General features: G+C 45.8%; 1 protein-coding gene across 7 annotated transcripts in view; it reads left to right on the top strand.

Annotated features, from left to right (window-relative positions):
* The first annotated feature begins 306 nt into the window (after positions 1-306).
* Positions 307-20,464, top strand: part of Ubr5 (ubiquitin protein ligase E3 component n-recognin 5) — a 109,600-nt gene continuing 89,442 nt past the window's right edge. For all 7 annotated transcript variants that reach the window (NM_001419542.1, XM_087555461.1, XM_087555458.1 and 4 more), the window contains 1 exon segment: positions 307-779. In NM_001419542.1, coding sequence (NP_001406471.1) covers positions 718-779 — 62 coding nt within the window. In that variant the 5' untranslated portion in view covers positions 307-717.

Raw genomic sequence — 20,464 nt, 5'->3', positions numbered from 1 at the left:
GCACAACCTTTAGAGATCCGGGGGAAAAAGAAGCCCTGTGCGCGTGCCCTTTTGCCCAGCTTCCCGAGCACGTGCTCTTTGGAACACGCCGCCCCGCCCCTGGGGGCCGGGCTCGCGGCCCAGCGAGCCAATAGGCGAGCGCCTTACAGCGCCGTGGCCCGACAACGTTAAGCGGCCCAATCGCTGGGGCCCGGCCGCCCGTTTCCCGGAGCCCCGCCCCGCGCGCAGAGCCCCGCCCCCGCGGCCCCGCCCTCCGCCCCTCCCCCGCCGATCGGCGCCCAGCCTGCGAGACGGAGAAACTGGGGCAGAAGTGAAGATGGCGGCGGCGGCGCTGGCGGCGGCGGTTCGTCGCCAGTGACGCGCGCTGCGGGCTGCTGTCCCTCCCCGCTCCCCGCGTCCGCCGCGTCCGCCCCGGTACCCCTCCACCCGCAGCCCGCCGCTCGCCGCGCTCCGGGCCGCCCTCGTCCGTGCGCGCCGTGGCCGGCCGAGCGGGCGGCGCGTTGATCCGCCCTCCCGCCCGCCGCGCCGGACCGCCGGGCCGCGGACACACGCTCGGCTGGGAGGCGGCGGTCCCTGCGCGCTCGCGGCCCTCCGTTTGGGGACCGGGAGGAGGAGGCGGTGGCGGCGGCCGTGGGATCCGGGGACGGGAAGGGGATCGGGGGGCCGGGCGACAGCGGGAGCGGCTCGTCCCCGGGAGCTGGGCGCGCAGGCGGTACCATGACGTCCATCCATTTCGTGGTTCACCCGCTGCCGGGCACCGAGGACCAGCTCAATGACAGGTAATGGGGCGGCGGCGGGGGAGGGGCGCCTCCCTCCTCTCTCCCCTCCCCCACGGCCGCGCCGGGGGCCCTACCGCCCCCTGTAGGCCCGGTGCGGGCCAAACTTGGGAGCCCCGGGCCGCGGGGCGGGGGCCGGCGCGGTGTGGACGCGGCTGCGGTGTAGACGGCCCGGCGCGCTGCCCCCTCCCCCTCCCGCGAGGAGCCTCGTTGAACTCGGCGGAGACGGGGGCTCCCGGCCCAGGCCCGAGGAATCCATATTAGTCAAAGTTGAATTGAGACAGACAATGCAGATGGGGGATGGTGGAGGTGGAAAAGAGAGGGAAGAGGAGCAGCGGGTTTGGGGGCTCCCGCGAGTCGTGTCCCGGGGGCTGGGTTTCCCTGGGGAGGCGGGGGTGGGGGGGAGAGATTCCCGGCAGACCGCGGGTTGGGAGTGGGAGGAGGGAGAGAGCGCCATGATTATTGTTATTATTATTAGATTCGAGCCCCTGCAGTGAGGTTGACTGCCCCGGGAGGGGATTGAAGGCAGGCGGGGGTTGGGGAAGTGGATTGGATTCCCTTTGCTCTCCTTCCTTCGATGTGGTACTGCCAAACTCTTGCTCCCCGGCTCCTGTGGTGAGAGCCTTTTTGTTTCCTTTTTTATTCTAATGATAGTGTTTTCTGGAGTTGTAATTTGACAGCTGAAAACCGTGCGTGGAGTGTCAAAGGAAAATTCTTCGGTTTGCAGTTCGCAATGCTGCTTTTCCCAACGCGCTGTGAATTTCTGGGTTGGGTTTGCTACGGGCAGAGGAGGAATTTTGATTTAAAATATTTGAAAAATCTCATAAGGCGGTTTGATTTGGATTCTACCCTTCACTCTGTCACTGTGTCTTACCAGTTTTGGATATTGAGTTGCAGGGCCACATGCTCACTGAGACCTAAGATAAAGCCGGGAAAAAAAAGTCCCTGTGTACTGTTGCAAAACAGACTTGGAGGTTGAGGGAGGCCTCCATTAAAGCATGTCTTGAGATCTAGGACTCACATCTAATGATGGGCCGAATGTTTACAGGTCGGAAAGTGGAGCGTTTTAAGCTTCCTTCTCCCTGCATACATTGCTGCTGGCCTGTATTTCTTTTGCATGTGGAAGGCCATTGTTCTCAAGTTTAGAATCAAGGTGTAATTTTTGCTAAGTGACTGGGTGACTTAAGTTGCGTGACGCCCAGTTTGTCATGTGCTTCCTGGAGAGAGGAAGAGGCCTAACTTGCTAATAAACTGGCCTCTAATGTGTCAGTGTTATCTTTACCACGGTCTGGGTTGGCAGTTTTTAGATCCTAGGCAGGCAGTCCAGGTTCTGGCATGGGGTAGGATTTGTTTAATCTTTACCGTAGCCTATTGTTTAAATACATGTTTGTAAAACTCAGAATGGGTTTTGAAAAGATTAACTACTTTGAGTTCGTTAACAACCTTTAAACTATTTAAACATTTTGTTAGAGGATTCTTACTCTTCCTTGGTTTCATTAGAGATATTTACAGCTTCAACAGAAGGTTTTTGGGGGGTGGGGGAAGTGTAAATCTTAGAATCAGACTAGTAGTGAGGAAACACCTACTACCATTTAGAGAAGTGTTGGTCATCTTTGAGTCATTTGCCTCGTAACTTAGAAATTTGCACCAGAGAAGTAGGGCATGCTTTTTGCGGTAGTCCTAACTCGATGTACCAAGAATAATTAAGCGTATTCAATTGAGAGTGCATGCCACAATCCTTGTCTTTGTGTTACCAACCTTCTGTTTTATTATTTATTTAGACAGGACCCTGGCTGTCCTAGAATTCACTATGTGTCTATCTGATGATGACCTTGCACTTCTTAGCCTGCAGCCTCCACCTTCCCAGTACTGTGATTACAGGCTTGAGCCACCACACCCAGGGAATAGAACCCAGGGCTTCATGCTTCTAGACAGATACTTTACCAGCTGTCCTGTATCTTCTGTGTGTGTTGGACGTTTGAGTCATTTTTTAGTGTCTTTTTTTGTTTTGTTTTTAAACTTAAGCTGTTTGAAAAATTTACACACAGGTTTTTTTTTTAATCTGCCATTTCTGCAGTCCCAGCCTCTTCTGTAGCCTGTGTACTGTATTAAGAATATTTAGGTATTTGTGACTTTGCAGTCTGTTGGAGTGCACACTTTGTGTGTGTGTGTGTGTGTGTGTGTGTGTGTGTGTGTGTGTGTGTGTGTATCTATCTAGATATCTAGACAGACAGATAGACACTCTCTTGCCCTGGCTGATTTTGAATTCATAATCTTCTTGTCTTAGCCTCCTGGTTGCTGGGATTATGAATATGTGCATCAACACCTGGGCTGAGTTCTTAACTTTGTTTTTATTTTATGTGTCTATGTGAGTGCTGATGTATCCATTAGTACCGCGTGTGTAGCTGGTGCAGGAGGAGGTCAGAATAGGGTGTCAGATCCCGGGATTGGAGATTAAATTTTGTGAGCTGCTGGATGTGGGTGATGACATGGACCAACCTCAGCAAGAGCAAGTGTTGTTAACTGCTACATCTCTCTAGGGCCTGGCATGAGTGCTTTATGAAGTTAGAAAAAAGACAAGTGACTTTTCATTTACAATGTGTTTGTTAAGGTGGTAGGGAAGTGCATTAGGTAAGACTTTGGAGACCTATTAACTGTGATGCTTAGCTGTAGTGTGCATGGCCTCTTGGCGGCATCCTAAATCTGAGGTAATTGGTTGTGTCAGAAGAGTCCATTTTTATTTAAATGTTCCTTCTGGAGATGGAGTTTGGACCCTCTTGGTGTATGGGCAGCACTTTCCCGAGAGCTATTCCCCATCCCCCTGTGAATTTGTGTTATTCCTGTGAAGCCCAAGGACTGAGGGGATCTGGAAGATCTGCTACCAGCCCTTGGAGGATGTCTGGGAAGTGAGAGGTTGGCAGGTCGACTCCTCACAGTGGGCAAAGGGATTTACAGTGAGCTACAGTAGGATATGCATGATGGGGAGGGGCTGGACTGTTTCCCCATGTTTGGGTTGGGCTATTGCTCTGTCCTAGGCACCTCAGCCTTAGCACACACACCTGTCCCAGAGGTGTAATGTTTTTACTCATTGCTAGAAATTTACTTGCCAATGTACATATTTTGTGTAATATATAAGAAACAAGTTTTATTTAACATTTTAAAAACCATTTTAAAATGTGTGCGTATGAGAGTACCTCACAGCGTGGGGTGCATGTCAGAGGATAACCTGCTCTTACAGCTCTGGTACTGGGGCAAGGGGCTTTACTCAGTGAACCATCTTGCTGGTCCAACAAAAATATTTTTAAATGATTATTTAAAAAATATTGTGTGCATATGTTTATGATGTGTGTGACCAAGTGTGAGTGCCACAGGATGTATGTGGAGGCTCACAGCTCACAGGCGTCTGCTCTCCACTTCAGTTATGGGTTCCAGGGGTCAAACCGAGGTCATTAGGAGAATGTATGTATGTATGTATGTATGTATGTATGTATGTATGTATGTATGTATGTATGTATATTTGCTGAACTTGTCACCAGGCCCCCAGCAAGATTTCATGCAGTCTAATTATGTTTGGCATGGACTTTCTTTGTGGTGAATTGATTTCACCTTTAAAGAAGAGTCTTTAGGCAGCAGACTTTGGTATTCTGGAGTTTGACAACTTATGCCCGACATCTTTTTTTTCCTTCTCAGTCAGAGAACTGACTTACTTAACCTGTTCCTAATGCGAGTCCTCTTTAAAAGGGATGTAGATATGATTGTAGCTTGTTCTCAAAATACTCCTTAGGATAGAATACTCCTTGGCTCTAATACAAACAGGTCTCATCCCATCGTGCGTGGGATTCCTGAGAGTGCTGCCTTTTGCCTTATAATGTGTTGTGTAATCAGTTGTGATCAGGCTTGATGGCCATACCACTAGGGTTGTTCTCTGATAGCTTCTCTCTCCCCAATGGAAGGCTACAAGATAGAATAGACAGGAATTTGAAACTGGTAGGCTGAGTACTGGCCTCAAGGTCAGGGAGGAACAGTTGAGATAGTGAATAAGAAAGAAAACCACAAACATTAGAATGGGAGTCTGGAAAATATTACAAAGAGATGGCTACTTTTGATTGTGGTATTCATGCAAAAATGCAAGAACCCATTTGTCCTAGAGTGCCCTCTCCCACGATTTTCCTCCCCTTCCCTTCTCCAGAGTGGGAGATTTGACCCTAGGAGCTTGGGAATGCGAGGTAAGTGCTGTACTGTGAACTCCATCTCCAGGCCATTTCAATAAATATCGCTAGTATTTAATGAAAAACAACACGGGCACCTTGCCTCCTGCCAGCTGTTCTGGGAGTTAGACTCTGAGCGCAGCAGGTTTGAGGCCAGCCTACTCTAATTTTGGGTTCCAGGCTACTTGACTCAGTGAGAACCCGTCTTGAACAAACAAAACTCTAGACTCTTAGTCCTAAGCCTGTCATTTCAACTGACAGCAGTTTTACCTTTCAAGGGATGTCTGGTGTATGTGCGGACATTTTCATTCCTACGTGTCAGAGCTGAGCGCTAACATGCCTGCAGGCATGCTGAGCACATGCTCTACTTTTAACTTGGACTCTCAGCTAGGACATTGCTCCTGGCCTGTAGTGGCTCTAGGCCAGACACTTAGATTCTCCTATAGAGAACAGGACTGTACCCCACAGCCTGGAATCAAATTAATTCAAAGTGTGAACTTTGTGAGGTGGAGAAACTTGGGCTGGGGTTATCTTCAGTACGGATTAGGCTAAAGAACGGAAGTGACTTTGATGAAGAAACCAGGTTCTTAAGTTAGTCTCGAAACATGATCTTTGGAAGCTAGTTAAACTTAAAGTTGATGAGTAGACATATTTCAAGTTCTCTGAAGACCACATGGAGACCAAATGGAATGTCTCCTTCCATTTAGGACAGTGGAGGTCCATTGGAGCACTTGTGCCATGAGTTTGGGATTGGCTACATGCAAGAAGCTGAGTGCAAACATGTTTAGCACTGTTGAGTTTTTTGTCTTTGTGCTCCTAGCAGGAGCCATAAGGGATGGAAGGGTAGACACAGAGCTGGACAAAGATGGGTGGTGGGTAGAAAGTACAACTGCCTGAAATGTCTGTAGTCTATGCCCCAAATAACAATACCCAACTGTTAGGGTGTGAGTTACATCAGAATGCTACATAATCTCACTGATTACCAAGATTCTTATCTAGAAATACTAGAAACATTGTGATGGAAAGAAGTAGTCATGGGTAATAAATGGATTAAAGGTAGATTGACCTACAACTCAAGAAGCTTGCTACTGATCGTAGACTAGTCAGGCACACTTGTGAAGGAAATGCACTTGCAGGGCCTTGAAGTACACTGGGCGTGTGAGCGGCTAGGGTGGAGGGCTTCCTTAACAGTTTTATTTTACGGAATAGGGTCTAAAGGGATACACAGTGGCTAGAGACGCCCCTCCCCCTTATTTGTGAGACGAGGTCCCACTATACATCCTTGGCTGGCTTGAAACTTACAGAGATTATCCCCCTGCCTCAGCTTTTGAGTTCTTGGATTAACCATATTCTGAGTCCTCTTTGTGGGGTGTGGAGCCTCTAAGTACTCTGTTTGAGACACTTTGGAGCTAAGAAAGACCTTGCATTTATTTCCTCTAGCCTCCTCCCAAGAGATTTATAGGCTTAAGCTACTACACCTAGTTCTCCTTGTGCAAACCCAGGGTTTTCCTGTGCCATCTAGGCAAGCAGGCAAGCATGCTTCCAGCTGAGCTGTGTCCTTAGCCCTCTCTGTCTTTCAAGCATGTCCCAGGTTTTGACATTTCAATGTGACACATGTGACAGGCATCCGTGAAGCTCACCCTTGAAAACTGCAATCAAGTCAGCGAAAACAGGGAGCAAAGACCTGACTCAGTGACGGAGAAGAACATGTCCCCTTGTAGAAGACCTGAACTCTTAGCACTTAGGTAGGGCTTATTCCAGCCTCAGAGGGGTCCAGCTCCTCTGACCTTCCCTGAGCTTAACTGCTCCCAAGAACAACACTGTCCCTACACAGACAGAACATGGCTTTAAAGATAATTACACACAGATGCGCTCACACCAGCAGTTTATGTTGCAGCACAAGGACAACACTGTCCCTACACAGACAGAACATGGCTTTAAAGATAATTACGCACACCAGCAGTTTATGTTGCAGCAGGTCGTACTCGTATTCTTTTCCTAGGTTCAGTGTGTGTCAGAGAAAAATGGCAGTTACCGTGTGTGTGTGTGTGTGTGTGTGTGTGTGTGTCTATGTGTCTGTGTGTTTCTGTCTGCGTGCCTGTGTGTGTTCGCTTTGCCATTCTGATCTTATGGAAATACTTTACCTTGGCTTGCTCTGATTATGAATTGTTGATTGTCTCTTTTGTTAGCAGGTTTTAAAAATTTTCCCCAAATACTAGTATTTAAAAGCCTTTTGGAAAACTTCAGCATGTGCAGAAGTTGAGGAAAAGAGTAAAATGAACACTATGTACTCATTACCAGTCTCGGTAGTGATAACTCAGAGCCATCTCACTTCAGTCCTGGGCCCGCTGGGTTCCCTTGTCCATTTAAAGAAAAAAGTGCGTAAGTAACCCTATAGTTATTTGGGCTTATGTGTGTCTGTGTCTGTTTCTGTCCATCTCTTTCTTATACATACATACACATGGGGGTGGAGCAAAGAAAAAGGGGATTCACATTTTGTACTGTGAGTGCACACTGGGAGGAGAGGGTTCTGTCCTTCCACCATGTGACTTCCCTTCCCATAATTCACAAGTTGTCGGGGTTCTCCAGCAAGCACCTTTACTAGCTGAGGCGTAAACAGCCTCGTCAGCTACTTTAATGGATAAGCTTTCGTTGTAGTTCCTAACACTGAACCCCTAAACACCTACACTAAGTACTATAGTCTACTCAGATTTTTCTGTTGTCTCTATGATTGATAACTTTCTCTTAATAAATTCTCTTAATAAAGTCAGTTGGGTCTTAATATGTTAGAAATAAGCTGACGTTTTTTGTAAAATTGAAAAATTTTTAAAAAAAGATTTATTTATTTTATATATAAGTACACTGTAGCTGTCTTCAGACACACCTGAAGAGGACATTGGATCCCATTACAGATGGTTGTGAGCCACCATGTGGTTACTGGGCTTTGAACTTAGGACCTCTGGAAGAGCAACTAGCGCCCTTAACCACTGAGCCATCTCTCCAGCCTGAAACTTTTAATATTTCCCTTCTTGTATGGCTGTGCACCACATAACGTGGATTCTCTGGAACTGGAGTTATAGCCCGTTATTATGGACCATGTAGATGCTTGGGCTGAATGGCACAAGAGCAACAAGAACCCACTTATTTTCCCCAGGGTTTCTCTGTGTAGCCCTGGCTGTTCTGGAACTCATCCTGTAGATCTGGCTGGCCTTCAGAGATCTGACTACCTCTGGGATTGTACATTGTTCTGCTGCCACCCCGTCCACTCCCACCTCCCTCCCCCACCTCCTCCACCACCACCACCACCACCAACAACAACAACTGGCTACAGTAAGAACTCTTAACTAGTTTTTTTTTACACAGAGTAGGTAGCCAGTGACTGGCTTGGAACTGCCCTGTAGGCCAGGCTGGCCTTGAATTCACAGAGATCTACCTGCTTCAGCTTCCCGAGTGCTGGAAATAAAGGCATTGGCCAGCACACCTTGCTTTTAACATGACTTTAAGAGAATCTCCTTTTAAGAATGGATGGGACCCATAGAATGGAGATCTCTCTCTCTCTCTCTCTCTCTCTCTCTCTCTCTCTCTCTCTCTCTCTGTGAGTGTGTGTGTGTGTGTGTGTGTCTGTCTGTGTGTCTGTCTGTCTGTCTCATATGTAGTCTAGACTATCCTGGAATTAAACTGGAGTCAAGCTCAGAATAGTCTTCCTATCAGCCTCTTAAGTGCTGGTGTTACAGTTGTGAGCCACCACACCCTGTTCCACACTAGAGACCTTACCGTTCCTGAGTCTTGTGATTTGTGTTTAATGCTGAGGGTACAACCTGGGGCTTCTAGGATGCTGACCTACCACTGCTACACCCCAGCCCCAGTATTGCGTTTTACCCACAGTAGTTTGCATTTACGTGACCCTGCTGTGGGTGAGAGCCTTGAGATAAAGTGATTCTCTGTGGGCACACATGGAGGAGGAACACCAAATCATGTGGGAAGTTTATGACAGTTTTCTAAGTTACAAGAAAACTCCTTAAGTTTTCAAGACAGGCCATCGTCTATGTGTAGCCCTGGCTGTCCTAGAACTCACTCTGTAGACCAGGCTGGCCTCACTCACAGAGATCCACCTGCCTCTGCTGGGATAAAGGTTTGTGCCATCATTGAGCAGTGGAAATTATTTCTTTTTTTTTTTTTTTCCCGGAGCTGAGGGCCGAACCCAGGGCCAAGTGCTCTACCACTGAGCTAAATCCCCAACCCCTGGAAATTATTTCTTTAATAAGGCATTTCATATTACAGTCTTGTCAGGGTAGTCGTAATAAAGCTCCTTCCAAGTACGGTAAGTTGTCAGATAGTCCGCAGTGTTGCATTCTTGCTATGATAAGAAAGCAGTAGCATTTACTGCTATTTTACTTGTAAGTGTAGTTTATCTCATTTACATAGCAGAAATACCGTTTTCAGTTTCGGATGGTATAGTTCACGATAGTTTCACTATGGAGTCCTAGCTCACCTGGAACTCTATATTGGGCTGGCGCCAGGTTTGTAGAGATCCGTCTGCCCGTGTGTCCTGAGCCCGCACGGGCACCTTTTGTCTTCACTCGTGGAGCTCTGCTTCACAGAGAGTAACTCACCCGCTCCATATGTGCACTGGGGATTTTCACAGCCTAGAGTCGCACCTGCCTCCACCGTTAAAATAGGGAACGTCCATCGCTCTAGAGTTGCCCGCTGCCGGCCTTTCTTCCCGTCTCTTCTCCTGTGACTACTGTTCTCTGTTGACCCTTTTGTTAGAGGATAGGAACTGAGTCTGGATGTCCGCAGGCAGTTTCTCTAACGCACGGTGTTGAAGCGTGGAGGCGTGGCTTCCTGTCTGTGTCAGTATACACACAGTAGGTCCTTATAGGCCATCGCAGTGTAAGTCTGACTCGTTCTCCTCCCACTGATGCAAAGGTGGGTTGTTTCTGGCTCTTCCACAGTTTTTAAGAATTCCCTTGCTGTATATAAGAAAATTATTTTTAAAAATCTAGAAAATAGAATAAAAAAATCCGTGCTGTCACAGTTAACATTTTGACTCATTTCCTCCCTCCTTGTATTTCTGTTTTGCCCTTCTGGGAATTAAACCCAGGCCTAATGGACACTGTCTCTTTTTGTATATAATTGTTTGTTTTTATTTAGTTTATAATGGACATATTTTTATAGACTTGCTTTTTTTTCTTGATGGTAGTTTTCATAGAAAAATCACTCACAAATATTACATTTTTAATAGCAAATTTTCTTATTAAAATTATATTGTATTGGGGCTGGAGAAGTACTCAGCTGTTAAGAGCACTGGCTACTTTTCCAGAAGACGTGGATTCCCAGTACCCATGTGGCTCACAGTCATCTTTACCGCTAGGTCTAGAGGTTCCAATGCCCTCCTCTTCTCAGGCATTAGGCATGAACACGGTACACAGACATATGTTGGCAAAACATCTCTCAAAAATGAAATGATACGTTTTTATAAAGAAATTAGGAAGAGCTTTTATTGACTATAATAATTGTATTTTAGATTGTTGCTTACAAAACTTAATGAATCAATAAGCATTTTCTTCCCCATTAGTTTGGGCCATATTTTTGTGGTATAGGACCAAAAGTATTGAGAACCCACCCATTTTGATAGTTTGCCTCTGCTCCAGTATGAACTGCACTTTCAGAACTACATTTATGAGGAGTCTCACATCCTTGTCCAAGCTAACACCAATTCTGATAGATAGGCTTGGTGGCTCATTCGTGTAGTCAATAGCATTGGGAGGCCGAGGCAGCAAGATTGCCATGATTTCTAGGCTAACCTGGGTTATAGAGTAAAACTGTTGACAAACCTTCCTGTACACCCAGAAAATTTTAACCAAAACAAAACCAATACCCTCAAACCCCAGCCTACTTACAGCCACCCGGAACTTCTGAGGTGATTTGCATTCGCTTCTCTGGGACTCTTTAAGAGGCATGGGGAAAATGAACTGTGATGGTTTTGTGTGTAAGTGTGTGTGTGTGTGTGTGTGTGTGTGTGTCTGTCTGTCTGTCTGTCTGTCTGTCTGTGAGAGACAGACAGACAACACACGGACTGAACTGTGATGGGTGTGTGTGTGTGTGTGTGTGTGTGTGAGAGAGAGAGAGAGAGAGAGAGACAGACAGACACACGGAGTGTTTCCTTGACCAAAAGTAATTTGTGTTGCATGTGGTAGATTCACTAGAGAGGCTGTCCATCTGTCTAGTGAGATCCTGTTCTGTTTGTCTCCCTCCCCCAGGAGGAGTCACTTAACTTGTCCACTGCTCTGTGGCATCATCTGCATCTAGAAGTCTTTTAAAGAGACACCAAGTGATGTCGTCACTGTGGCTCAGTCTGTTTTAAACATCCTTCCTTTGGAATCCAGGGTTTGTGTATGAGACATACATTCCACTGTGTACTATACTTTCTCTTAATATGCTTACATATCTAGAGCTGTTTAAAATTAATTTTTATCTTTTTAAGAAATACATTGATTTTTTTTTCTCCCCATAAAATGATTTTGTTCTTTTGACAGGTGTTCTGACGAATGCCTGGGGTTAGAGAGTCATTGAGAGGGAGGGTGGGAGGAAGGGAGGGAGGGAGGGAGGGAGGGAGGGTGGGAGGATTTAGTGTTGTGTACAGGATGACTCTTCATGGAGAGAAGTTTAGGAACTGCTTTGTCTTCTGTATTCAGCAGCAGAGGATGAACTCAGATTGCTGCAACAGATTCTTCAGATGTCTGTTAGGATTCGGTCACTGCCAAGTGAGTGTAGAACCAGGACAGGTGATGTGTTGGTTCTCTTGGCAGTTGCTCACCTTCCTATGACTTCTGAGAACATTTGCATCTGCATATGGTGTCAGTAGGTGTCATGGCCACACTGTACTTCCAGAGGAATTGTTGTTTGGCAAAGCTCTTGAATGGCAGTGTGTCTCTGTGGCCTCTGCTTCTTTCCGTTGCTAGGAAGCATCTGCCTTCCTTTCACAGACATTAGTCACTCTTATTTTATTTGGCTGTAGTATTATTTATTTATAAATAAAAAGGATTTTGCTGTGTAGTCCAGGCTCGCCCTCAGCCTCCATATTGCTGGATTACAGGCATGGCCATTATCCCCCCACCCTCCCCACTTGTCTTAAGAATGCTGTGTCCCCCAAACCTGAAGGTTTTTGGCATGGAAAGACCGCTCCCCTCAATATTATTTATATAAGTAGCATATCCCAGTTGGATTGTAGTGAGTCATTGATTCAGGCTTTTTCCGGTAGAGTTCTTGGTTTACGATAGGGCTGCTTTCTCATAGTACCTGATGTCCACTGTCATTAGCAACATAGCGTGAAGAGGACCATTTAAAGGGCTCTGAGCTATCCTTTGTCCTAAAATTACTAGTTACACAAGAGGGTAGCCTGTGGTGCACAAGGTCTGGGTCCATCCTTACCCGGAAAACAAGATTAGTTGGTGACAGCAGATGATAAGAGCTAAACCGCTGGGTCTCCATTGCTCCTACCCTTTCCTCCTCCTGTACTTGAGTTCATAGCTGTCATCCAAGGAGAATATTCTGGTGAATATGAGCACACATGCATGTCTTCATGCACACTCACTATAAGAACAGAACGTAATCATTTATAATATTTTGTTTACATTTTTTTTTTTTTTTTTGGAGCTGGGGACCGAACCCAGGGCCTTGCGGTTGCTAGGCAAGCGCTCTACCTCTGAGCCAAATCCCCAACCCCTACATTTTGTTTTTAACCATAAAATTGACAAAGAAAAAGATAGAAGCCAGGAAGTGGTGGCTCTTGCTTTAATCTCCGCACTCTGGAGATAGAAGAAGGGGAATCTCTTGAGTTTGAGGACAGCCTGGTCTACAGAGCAAGTTCCAGAACAGCCAGGACTACACAGAGAAACCCTGTCTCGAAAAACAACAACAAAATCAGGTTAAGTTATACAGACATTAGCCTCTCCCAGAACTCTAAGGTGCTCAGAGGGAAGCTTACAGTTTGTTTGGGTAGAGAACTAGGCCACCGGCAAGTGGCAAATGCTGCTTGATTGGTAAGGGAGTAGTTGAGCTTTTAGCCTGTGCAGAGCCTGGCTGTGCTGTTCTCAGAGTTTAAGGGCAGTGCAGATGACCTTCCCTTTTGCCTCTCACAGCGAGCATGTTCCTCCGGGAACCTCTGCAGACCAGCTCTTCCTTGCTCTTTGGGTTGAGAAGTGTTTGGAGCTTTTTCTGAGTCATCGAGAAAGAGTAAGGCCAAAGATTAGGCATTCCAAAGAGTAGCTTAACTGGGGTTGTACTGTGGGTCATTTTTTTTTCTCTTTATTTTGAAGCAATTATAGACTAGTAAGAAGGTTGCAAGAGTGGTAGCGTTTTCATGTAACTATGCTGTGTAGTTTTTGGCATTTTGTCCAGGTACTAGCAATAGGAAAGAACACTTTCTTGAGCTGGCAAAGATGGCTCAGCAGGCAAAAGTGTGTGCTGCTAAGCCTGACAAACCTGAAGCCGGAAGCCACATGGAGGAAGGAGAGAGGAGACTGCCAGTCGTATGTCCTCTGACCCCCACGTTTGGTTTACACAGGCACACATCCCTGTCCCCCAGGAAACAGATGTAATTAAGTTTTCTCTATTAGGTACTTTTGAGAGTTATTAATCTTGTTTTTGTGTTTATTACTTATTGTTGAGCTGAGATATGGCCTGACTATATAATAACCCAACCTAGTCCAGAGCTCAGGGAGATCTGCCTGTTCCTGCCTCCTGAGTGCTGGCCTGATAATTAGAATTTCAATTACAGTTCAGAGCGCTGTGTGTGTGTGTGTGCGTGAGAGAGAGAGAGAGAGAGAGAGAGAGAGAGAGAGAGAGAGAGAGAGAGAATAGATGATACATGTCGACAGTGTTTTTGTTTGTCTGCAAATGAAAGGCTCACTGCCCTTGAATCCTGGTTGCTGTTTCCCTGTGCTTTGACTCTGGTGGAAGAGCATTGATGGCATTGGGTAGCGGGGCTTGCACTCTGTATACCTTTCTGCTCACTTGCTCACTGTGGGCAGTTGTCCTGTGCTGTAGATAATAATGACATAGCACAGAGGTATGTAAAATGAGAACCTGACTCATCTGACTCTTCTATTGTTACTTAGTTTGTTAGTAATATTGTGAGCACTTTGTATGTGTGTCTGCATTTCTTTAAGATAATTTATTTAAAATAGGACTTTGTCATTAATTTAGCAAGATTTTGGGGCCTCTGCTACATGTCAGTCTTTCTGGGTGTTGGAGGGTGTAGCTTGCTTGGTTCACGGGCATGCCAGCTCCTATATGGTTGTTCGTCTAAGAGGATTCAAGATCCTTCATCTGAGGTGGTAACCTAGTCTAGGGAGGAGGGAAGGTTTTAAAATGAGGCTGGGGTAGTGAATAGGTGGTAGCTTAGTGGGATGATGGAGGGCTGTGAGGTGCCTGGTAGGGAAGTGAGCAGAACAGAGCTTTCTAGGCAGAAAGAAGCACCTTTGTCAGCCTGGGCTTCACAGCAAATTGAACTCAGATCTGTTCACCTGCTTCTGCCTTTCAGTGCTGGATTAAAGGTATGCACCATCATGTCCTCCCTGCCTGCCTGCCTGCCTGCCTGTCCATATATCGCTGTATCTTGGGGTCTCAAGTTCTTTGGGCTGGCCTCAAACTCATTACATAGTTGAATCCCTGATACTATTTACTGCCTCTACTTCCCAGCATGCATCATTATGCTCAGTTTATGTACTTTTCTGGGGATGAAACTTTGTGTATGTTAGATAAGCTTTGGACCATCTGAGGGCATGAGACCCACAGCTATATTATGAGTTTTAGGGAAAAAATGAATTCAGTCTTGATTTATTTCAAAAGAGTTATGTTTTGTTATTTACGTGTTGTGGTGTAGGGTACATGTGCATGTATATGCTACAGCCAGCGCCGAGTCCTGTTCACTTTACACGCTGACACGCCTGGGTTCTGACCATGAGCTCTGCGGTCTGTGTGACCAGTGGTTGCTGTTGGTTGTAACCTGTGGAGCCAGCTCAGCATGCGCCGCCTCCTCCTCCTTTTCCCCTCCCCTTCCTCCTCCTCTGTTTCTGGTTTTGACTTTGCCTTTCCTTGAATGAAATGGAGAAGACCTTTCCAACCTGCGGACCTTCTCTTTGTAGTTTTGTAATTTTTCTGATACTGACTACTGTGTTTGAAGTTTCTAGTCATGTGTAGTAGTTTACACCTGTGGTTTGTAATCCAGCAGTGAGGAAGGAGGCTGAGACAGGTTGATATGTCAGCTTGGGCTAGACTCAGACCCCCTTTGAAAACAAATACATTTTTTTTTCTAGTGTTCAACTATGAGTGTTTCCAAACATGCAGAAAAAAATCAAAACTAACCAGTAAATTCTCTGATACTCTACCTCATAGGCTTAGTTAAATGTCTTCCATGTTTTCAAAGTGAATGCATTCATATACTATACTTCACTTAACTGTTTGAGAGTCTGATACTTAATCCCCTATATATGGGTTTTCTATACCACTTTGTTTTTGTTTTTTACGAGGAGATGGGGGGAAGGAGGACAAGGTTTCTCCATGTATCCCTGACTGTTGACCAGGCTGGCTTCAACTCAGAGCTCTGTCTGCCTCTGCCTTCCAAGTGTGGGATTAAAGGTGAGTGCCACCACTGTCTAGTGGTGCCACCACTTTACCATTTTTATCCCTTATAATTTAAAAAAAAGATAGTCATCCAGGAAATGGTGTATATTTAAATTTTTCTACTTGCCTTATATTGATATAACACAGTTTTCAAAACAAAAATTTTCATTTGAATTTTATCATGAAGACATTTTTACAAACATGTTTGGTTATGTTTTTCTTTAGGGATATACACATAACACACACACACACACTCACTCACACTCACTCTCATCCTGTATTCAGGCTGTCTACTTTTATTTTGAGACCGTAGCTGTGGCAGATCATAGACTTACAGATCGACCTGCACCTCCCACCCCCCCCTGCTGTGACTAAAGCCCTGTGCCCCCACACCTGGCCCACCATTCTATTCTTGAAACACATTTTCTGTTTTCATTAACTTAAACTTTTGTTTTAAAAACTGGATCTCAGGGTTGGTGAGAGATAGGCTGGTTGGTAAATTGCTTGCTGGCTATGCATGAGGAACTAAATTCTGTCCCTGGCACCCAAGTAAAAAACTGAGTGTGTGCCTAAAACCAAACCAAACCAAACTAAACAAAAAGAGTTGGGTCTGGGGGCGCAGGGTTGAAATCATAGCACCAAGGAGGTCCCTGGGCTTCCAGCCAGTGAGGCCAAGATCCTAGTGAGAGATGCTCTCTGAAAATGAGGGAGGGCCAGATGAGAAATGACACCGAGTCTGGTCTCTACACTCATGTGCACACTTGTAGGTGCATTCTCGCACAGAACACACACATGTACACAGTATTTTAGAAACGTCTCTCCTTTAAAAATAGGGGGCTGGAGGGATGGCTCAGTGGTTAAGAGCACTGACTGCTCTTGCAGAGGTTCTGAGTTCAAATCCCAGCAACCACATGGTGGCTCACAACCATCTGTAATAGGATCTGATGCCCTCTTCTGGTGTGTCTGAAGCAGCGACAGTGTAGTCATATACATAACATAAATAAATAAATACATAAATAAATAAATCTTTAAAAATAAAGACCAGGTGTCATGCCTTCTCTGGTCTTGAGAATCCTGATCTGAAATGGCCATCTTGCTTTAGCCTTACCAGTGCCAGAATACAGGGTGTCAGTGTGCCGGCCTCATTGGCGTTGAAATGTGGATAATTTATTTTCCGATTCAGTGTTGTGTCTTACAGTGTATTCTCAATATTACTTTTCCTAGACCTGGTGAAATATGAGCCTTGTGTGATCTCCACTTTTACTTTGGGAATATTTGCATTGTACTGTGTTATGGTTAGATAACACCTTACACCCAGCCACTGCTTGAGTTCAGTTTGTAGTCTTGGACTGGGAGGTGTTTAGAGAGGTTTTCTAAGAGATAAGCCGGTGGCCAAGGTTTGGGTCTTAGCTTTATTTCTTTTGCAGGGTCCTGCTAGGGTGAGGAGTCAGGCTGTTGTTGCTCGACCCTGCTACTGGGTGTGCTGTAGGAGGGTGAGGAGCTGTGGGAATGGATTACTGTGTGTGCAGTTGTTAGCCTTAGGGCTGTGTTAGTTACCAAGGTAGACAAGGGAACCTGGTGTGTTGCTGTTGATGCTCTTTAAGGAAAGGTCTTTATTTGTGCAAAGATTTATGAATTTGAAAAGAATGTATTTGAGTTAATGTGTAAGGGGGTTCACAAGTGTGGATTAATGTGAAGGATTTCCTTCCTTCCTTCCTTCCTTCCTTCCTTCCTTCCTCCCTCCCTCCCTCCCTCCCTTCCTTCCTTCCTTCCTTCCTCCCTTCCTTCCTTCCTTCTTTCCTTTGGCAGTGCAGGGATTGTGCCACAGGGTCTCCTGTACTTTGGCAAGTGCTGTGCCAGGAACACTGAGCTCCACCCTCTAAGTCCCTGGCCTTGTTTTTAATGTAATTCAGTTACAGGAAGATGTCCAAAGCATAGCTGAGGCTTTATTCCTAGGCAGTGGGAACGAAGCCAGAGGAAACAGCGAGCTCCTCTTTGATCATCACTCAGCTTTTATGGCCTAGGCATCACAACGCACGTCAGGCTCACTGGGTAAAACAGCATAGACCATTTGCTATTATTATCTGTCACTTCTGGGGCTTTACAGAGCTCAGCTGCTTGGGCCCTGTTCTGGTCTACCCTATGCAGTAACGCTTGGACACTGCCATAGTGGCTCCATAGGTGTGTCTTCAGCATGGAGGCCACAGGAACCTTAGCCTTCTTTTGTGGCAGCTCAGTGTTTGGAAGACTCAAGAACCAGGCTGGGCGGCTTTTATGTCTGACTTAAGCTTGGGCCACGTGACTTCATTGATGCCTCACTCTTTCTGAGCCGAGCACATGTACTGAGGGAGGGTGAGTAAACTCAGGGGCAACTGCAACTCAGACTTTCTTCTGAGCCACTACTAGGAAAGGTGATGAGCCAATACTAGTAGACCTAGCTGTTCAGAAAGCGATTTGGGTACTGTGAGCAGACTGATACTGTGCATTTCATACAGCAGCACTGGCAGTCTGACACTGATTGCACACAGTGCACATAATATGTCTGGTGGAAGTATAACTTAGAATCATCGTGGTACTTCAAGACAGAAGTGTTGGAGTGGACATGGCTGTCACAGAGCCCCTCAAAAGCACATAGGTTAGAGTAACAAGGGACAAGAAGCAGGGTTACCGCAGCTGGTTGATGAGGTGTCTCAATGAGGAAGTGTGAACCACCAGCTATTCTTCCCTGACTTAGACTGAATGTGGCCAGTGGTTAGTATTTAACTTTGTGTTTTACTGTGAAGATAGCATTTCTTTGTCCATGAGTTCCTTGTGTTGGTTGGTCAGACTCAGGGCTGGCTGCCTTTCTCTGCAGACACATGACCTGGGTTGATGGCTCTGCTCTACTGTGTTGAGTTGTACAATTGTTCTGTGAAGTCTGTGCTCCAGGCTTTCTCCCAGGCATTGAATGATATGAGAAGAAATTTGCATTCAGTAGGTTTCATAAGGAGACTGGGTTCCAGAAATCTGTTTGGGTGGCTGTCGTAGGGTCACTCTTGTTGTGATGAAACACTGTGACCAAAAGCTACTTGGGGAGGAAAGGGTTCATTTCACTCACAGTTCCACAGAACAGTTCATCATTAAAAGCAGTGAGGGCAGAAACTCAAGCAAGGCTGGAACTTGGAGGCTGGAGCTGATGCAGAGGCCATGGAGGGGTGCTGCTTATTGGCTTACTCCCCTTGGCTTTCTCAGCCTGTTTTATAGAACCCAGGACCACCAGCCCAGGCATGGCACCACTCACCGTGGGCTGGACCCTCCCACAAGAGTCGCTAATTAAGAAAATGCCCTATACACTTGCCACAGCCCAGTCTTACGGAGGCGTTTCCTCAGTTGAGGTTCCCTCTGATGACTCTAGTTGTGTCGGACTGACTTAAGACTAGCCAGCAGAGTAGGTTATTACTGTAATAAATTACTACTATAATAAATGTACCTTTCCCACATGGGAAAATGGCATTAGCTCACGTTGGAGTGTATTAGAACCAGGACTGGGGAATGAATGCTCAGTGTTTATCGCACTTGCCCATCATGGCGAGGTTCTAGAATCAATCCCAAGTACTATAGAGGATGAGAGTTTGCTAGAAATGGACACTATGTAGCTTTGCTGAAAGGGATGTTCTGATGTTTATAGTTAATTTTAAAAGTAGTATCCATCATACATTTTTCATGTTTTTGAAGCTTTTAATTGAATAAGACATGCAGTGAGTGAACTTACAGTAAGTATTGTATGCCTATGAAAAGATAGGCCCAGTGTTTGCCCAGTGTTTATTTTGCTCACACAGTTCCTGTTGTTCTTTTTTGATCATCTATTTGGAATCAAAAGAAGTCCTGTCTCAGGCCTTCTGTTGCCACTGGAAGATGAGGACACAGGCACTGGCAGGTTTTTGGGCCTACATACATCTGAATTCAAAGTCTAGACTGACCAGAGTTTCCAATGAGCAATAATAGGAAGTGACCAATTAAGTAAAATCAGCTTTTAGACTTACTGGAAGCCAAATTAAACAATGGCTAAGAAATTTCAGTGAGCATTATGTGCATCAAAGAAAATCTCTTTTCTTAATTGTGGTTTGAGGTAGTTTTAATTTTCTATTTTTTTCTTTTTCTTTTTTCTTTTTGTGCCAGAGATAGTTAAACCCAGCAGACTGTGGGGTTTATAGTCTATAATAGTTTCTCTTTTATGTGAAATGGTACAGTGGCAAAACATAAAACCGGAAACGAGTTTGTTTTATGGCAGACCTTTCAAGTAAGCGTCACCAGGGTTCTGTGTGAAGAGGCTCTGATACAATAGGTGGTGAGGGTTGCCCTCCCCCGACTCCCCCAAGTCTTGCTGTGTAGCCGAGGCTGGCCTGATACTGTGGGTGTGCCATTATTCCAGAATGAACTCTTCTATTAATCAAACTTTACGTAGACATTTGAGCTGCTGGGGAACTGGGGCAGATTCGCTGCTCTTGTTGTTTCTACTTTACCTCTGCTGATGAGAGGAGGACATGCTGAATAGGAACGGGCTAGAGGGGCCGGGGTGCTGGGCACCACTGCTGTTATTTATGGGCAGTGCTATTTTGGATGAAGAGAACATAGGTGAATCCAGGCACCACTTCTCCATTCAAAGATAAGCACCGAGAGGGGCTTGGCCGCACTTTAATACTAGCACTGGAGGGTCTGAGGCTGGAGACTTTCTTGTGAGTTATAGGCCAGCCTGGTCTAAATAACAAGTTGTACCTAGGAGAGCTACAATGAGACACTGTCTCAAGAAAAAGAACTTGAAGAGGCATTTGAAACCTGTGACAACCACAAGATATAACTGGTCATAGAGTA

This window comes from Rattus norvegicus, chromosome 7, assembly GCF_021556685.1.
Source record: "Rattus norvegicus strain SHRSP/BbbUtx chromosome 7, alternate assembly SHRSP_T2T, whole genome shotgun sequence".
Lineage (NCBI taxonomy): Eukaryota > Metazoa > Chordata > Mammalia > Rodentia > Muridae > Rattus > Rattus norvegicus.
This window is presented reverse-complemented; position numbering and strand designations above follow the sequence as displayed.